Below are 5,219 nucleotides of genomic sequence, written 5' to 3' on the forward strand. Positions count from 1 at the left end.
GGATAAAGGCAGACCCTATGGCATGGCTTAAAATGGAGCATCTTCCTAATTCTGTTTAGTTTACAACTAATAACGAAAATTTGTTAAGTTCATTAATAATTAGACACTGTTTAATTTGTTAATCATATAGCTGTATCAGTCTGTTATATTTTTCTTCCATATAATTTTTTTTTTTTGCACAACATTTGGAAAAAGAAATCATTTCATTAAAAAAATTCTTGTTTATCTTTTTCCCATTAATCAATCTTGTAATGAAGAAGTTAGACTTCTATGAAAAGGTAGAGGTCTATAATGAAGCAGGGAGAAGAAGTAAAGGCCGTTTTGCAGATTGGAGAACGAAGGATTATATACATAATGGTTTCAGACTCTTGTTTGTTTTGGTGGTGCTCTTTCTAGTCTTTGTAATGAAACAGCCCAAGGAGCAAAATGCCACACCACCTCCATCAAGCAACCACAGCATCGGCGATCCTCATAAGGTTGATTTGATTTTGTTGAAAAATGCTACTGGATTAGGCGCCGGTAATGCATATTTTCAACTTTTTCTGTTTTGCATTTCTTATTTTAGCAAACCATGTAGTAGATTGTTTCGTTTTATTAAATTCACTACTCCTTCAACTTTTTCTGTTTTGCATTTCTTATTTTGTGCTTTTCACGTTCAGTTTCATTTGATTTCCCTTAGAATTCAAACGACATTTCTTTTTTTGTGTCAAAACGACACGTTAGAGCATTTAGACTGCTGATTAAGAAACAAAATCTACCTTATTTTGGTTCTAACAATAGGGAAAATCTGTCATTTTGACAATATTGTCAGATTGTTGTTTTATTATTTGGCAATTGCTAAATTTAGTTAATAATCGGCCGTTAAGCCATATTTAGTTGCTAAATGATCAGGCTCATTTTAAAATTACGCCTGATTAAACACATTCAGGAGGCTACCTCAGTAGAATCTAAAGTAGGTGGTACATGTGATAATGGTGGTAATTATAACTTTTGATATTCTGTTCTTAATTATTACCATGTCACCTGATTCTTAGCATTATCTTTTAATTTTGCGATGTTGGGACATAGTTTGTCTAGATGGAAGTGCACCTGGGTATCATTTCAGCAAGGGCTTTGATTCTGGATCTCGGAGTTGGCTTATTCACATTGAGGTACATAACTCCATTGATATTTACATTATGCATTTGATTTCATTCCTGGCAATCTTTTAAACATGGACGCAATTAAGGGTCCATCTATCGATATTGTCTTCACTTAACTACATCAAATTAGTAAGTGTCCGGGTGTCTCAGTGGTGCAACTCATATTTTACTAGACAAATTTCTGCTAACTTGTACGGGACTGCTCGCAGGCTCTTGAATCGAGCTAGAGCAATAGCTGGGTATTTTGCACATTCATGGCCGTTTTTGTTTATGTTTGAAGGGTGTTGGCTGGTGCAATACAGTAGAGTCATGTGCTAAGCGTAAGCTGACTAAATTAGGATCATCGAAGTTCATGGAGAAAGATACTTTCAGTGGCATTTTGAGTAGGGAAAAGTCACAAAATCCTGGTAAACCACTTTTTAGAAGCTTGCCGTCAAATTCGTGTTTCACATTAACTATATCATTTGTTACCGTTGAATACTGCACACTTCGATTTTCTTAGAAGCAAATACTTTTTCTATTCTGTAGATTTCTATAAATGGAACAAAGTAAAGGTACGCTATTGTGACGGTGCATCATTTGCTGGAAATTCCGACAGTGAACTTGAGGTGGTCGGCTATACTCAAGCCTTTTAAGTGATTCTATTCATTCCGCACTGTAGTTAATATCCATGTATAGCGTAAGGTACTCATACTCAATTATTTTTTATTTTATTTTTTTATGTTTTCTTGCATAGAAAAGATCGAAACTCTTCTCCAGAGGGCAGACCATCTGGGATTCAATTCTGGACGAACTCTTCGTATTAGGGATGTCTAATGCTAAACAGGTCCGTCCTTAAAAACATGTAATTTTTGTTTTGGCAAACATTTCATTTTCTTGTGCAAAGATTTAACGATACAGATCATGCAGGCTCTTCTTTCCGGTTGCTCTGCTGGTGGGTTGGCAACTCTCATACATTGTGATGATTTTGCAAAAAGTTTTCCTGAAGACGTTAAAGTGAAATGTCTGTCAGATGCAGGATTTTTCATGGATGAGTATGTATACATGATTACGTTTGAAGTACTTGAATATTATTCATTTCTTCATTGTAACTTACGATGTTTATGCACATTGCGTTTCCTGCCACTTTAGCATAGATATATCGGGTGGCCGCACCATGCGATCATTCTTTCATGATTTGGCAAACCTCCAGGTTTGCTTTCAACTCAAAGCCACGTTACTGACGTTAAAATAAATAGCATGATCAGCATTCTTACAGCTTTTTTATTACATTCTCTCAAGATTTTGTCTGATTAACATCAACCTATCGCAGGGTGTGGAGGATAGTTTGGATCAAAACTGTACTTCCGAGCTGAAACCATTTCAGGCAAGCCTCATTTTTTGCTTCTTTACTAAAAACATTTGCAATATTTTGTGTTCCTGAGCTGCTGAAAATTGCCTAACATGCAGAGCTTATGTCTTTTGAATTGATATATCTCAGTGTTTATTTCCTCGAAATTTTATCAAGAACATAGATACGCCAGTTTTCCTAGTAAATCCTTCCTACGATTCCTGGCAGGTAAATAAACAGTAGCATTGTTCATTCATTTGAAAACCTCTGTTTCCAAAACACGTCAATCTCATGATTTCGGTTTGATTTTATTCAGACCGAACATATTTATATTCCACATTCATCAGATAAAGGTTGGGGGAATTGTGCAAAGAACATTGCACAATGTAACCCAAGTGAACTTGAGAAATTACAAGGTAATAACTATTTGTATTTGCATATGATTTTACAGTATTGGAGTAAAGTGTGGCAACGAAACAATGAGACACGACAATTCAATTATTCCGACTTCATTGCTCACCCATATTGCTTGTGCACTTAATGTCATTCACAGGATACCGAGATTCTATGTTAAGGGAACTAAGCCCATTTCAGTCGCAGGAACATATGGGTATGTTCATAGATTCATGCTTTACTCATTGCCAGACGGATAGCGAAAAATGGCATTTTCATTCTCCGAGGATCAACAATAAGGTAAACACGCAGATCCTTTGACTTAAACTATCAATCAATATTGGGATTGATGCTCCAACACCATGCAATGTTTTTAACCTTCTCTTGTTCTCTCTGACAGACCATTGCGGAAGCAGTGGGGGATTGGTATTTTAATAGAACAAAGGTACAGAAAATCGATATTGATTGCCCATATCCTTGCAATCCTACTTGTGATCATAATGCGGGTGGTCACAATAATACGAAGGGTTAGTAGAATTTAAGGTTTGATGATGAGGTTAGATCTGGCGAAGTTATATGGAGCATGGCGAGGTTAAATATGGTTGGTAGCAGCAGTTAGCAAATTTTCCGGCAGAAGAACCTTATACTCGTGCCCTTCGACACCAAAATGTGCCACACTTGCCGGGCGCGCGCATGTCGGCTGTAGTTATGAATGTATATAAAGAGTTGATTTGATCCTTGTATGTTTGCTTGTTACATGCATTAGAAACAATGCTTCCAACATTCAAACTTTTTCAAGCTTTTCCTGTCTGTGCCTCCTTATTTACTGTCTCGGGTTTCTCAAATGTTTTCTAAATTATCTGCTCCGTAACCAATGAGGGAGTCAAGAATTTTTTTAATTAGGGGATAAAGAATCCTGCTTTGCAGCGCATAAAATAACAAGTTTAAGGAATTTTTAAGTAAGCTTTGGCTAGTTAACCCCTTGCTCTATTTGTTCCTTGGAAGTACAAACTCTTAAGGCAGAGAGGGTGGGTTGGCAAATGATGAGCAGATTTTCCATTCTCATGCCACGGGGGACAGGCAAATGCGGATGAGCATGTTGGATATTTTCAAGGTTTGCCGCTACGCAGAGCATGTTGGATATTTTCAAGGTTTGCCGCTGCGCAGAGTTACTTTGTAAAACCTAGAAGTTTCCATTCAAAATTGAACAGACGCGTTTCTTCCCATAAGCCACCATTAATGGTTTTTGGAAGCGTCTGTTGGTGATGAAACGACACTACCAACAGGCATGAATATCACTATAAGTAGCGAAGATGTTCTCCCATTCCAACACATCAAAAACAATATGTTTTCTTCTTCTCTAAAAAGCATCATCAGAACCTTATACAGTGTGTTTCTTGGTCGGGTCAAGGAAGTACAATCCTTGAATTCGATTACGGTGTTAGGGCTTCATTGAATCCTGAAGGCATAATTCGAGAGACCGTTTGTACTCGCAAATTTATTGGGAAAGGTCGATATCTAAAAGAATCGAAAGAGCCTTGAAGTCAGGGGTACACCATTTTCTGTTTCTGTTTTCATCCTCTTGTTTAACACAAAACTTCCAACAGAGCACATGTTTAAATTTAATCATTTTCCCATCATGCCTCGCATCGAGCATGAGAGTCTTAACTTGAGACGACCGAATCAAATTGAACTGGACGTCTCGAGTTGAGATGACCCTCCTCCAAACCTGAGACAACTGTTAGTTTAAATATCATATGTGTATTTTCTAGAATAAAAACTAGTCCCGGTTAATTGAAGGAAATATTTGTTTACTAAAAAATGGCCCTCAACATTTTAAACAGTGGTAATTTATCCGAAAAGTAGGTCCATAACTAAAAATTTTCCCATTCTCCTTTTCCCGGAAAACAGATTTGCCCGTTCTCCTGAAGGATTATTAAAAAAAATTAATTGTGAGGGAACTAGAAAAAATATGCTTAGGAGCTAGAGTGGGAAGCTGGGTTGCCAAACGCGGACGCGCAGACGCGGACGCGACACGACGCGGACGCGGACACTATAAATTTCCCAAAAAATTAGGATGCGGACACATAAATACATATTTTACTTATATATTATTTATATATATAATTATGTATTTATACAACAAAGTAAGTGTTTCGATCCTAAAAATTAGAAAATAATGTTACATGTGTATAAATTTCAAAAGAAAATGAGAGATTGTTTTATACACGTTGAAGGTCAAACAATTATCACTATTAAACACATGGCACAATTAAAATGCATTCTTAGAACAATACATGCCCAACCAAAAATATATGGGATGTCATTTCCAATTACAAAATCCTAATAAAAAC

The 5,219-nt window shown here is 36.7% G+C and overlaps 1 protein-coding gene across 1 annotated transcript; it reads left to right on the forward strand.

The window, feature by feature from the left end:
* The first annotated feature begins 251 nt into the window (after positions 1-251).
* LOC113309956 (pectin acetylesterase 5-like) lies at positions 252-3,397 on the forward strand. The gene is made up of 12 exons (XM_026558481.1): positions 252-519; positions 1,069-1,151; positions 1,423-1,549; positions 1,671-1,750; positions 1,879-1,968; positions 2,052-2,176; positions 2,274-2,334; positions 2,455-2,508; positions 2,623-2,700; positions 2,789-2,888; positions 3,026-3,165; positions 3,266-3,397. Exons 1-12 carry the CDS (start codon positions 252-254, stop codon positions 3,395-3,397), a joined length of 1,338 nt encoding a protein of 445 aa, XP_026414266.1.
* Positions 3,398-5,219: the final 1,822 nt, after the last annotated feature.

This window comes from Papaver somniferum, chromosome 9 (genome assembly GCF_003573695.1).
Source record: "Papaver somniferum cultivar HN1 chromosome 9, ASM357369v1, whole genome shotgun sequence".
In the NCBI taxonomy this organism is placed as follows: Eukaryota; Viridiplantae; Streptophyta; class Magnoliopsida; order Ranunculales; family Papaveraceae; genus Papaver; species Papaver somniferum.

Bases quoted from the DNA above. Each gene is read 5' to 3' on its own strand.
- LOC113309956 (XM_026558481.1), top strand. From the start codon at position 252: ATGAAGAAGTTAGACTTCTATGAAAAGGTAGAGGTCTATAATGAAGCA. The intron at 2,509-2,622 runs GCAAGCCTCATT...GATATATCTCAG, and splicing joins CCGAGCTGAAACCATTTCAG to TGTTTATTTCCTCGAAATTT. The intron at 2,701-2,788 runs GTAAATAAACAG...GATTTTATTCAG, and splicing joins CTTCCTACGATTCCTGGCAG to ACCGAACATATTTATATTCC.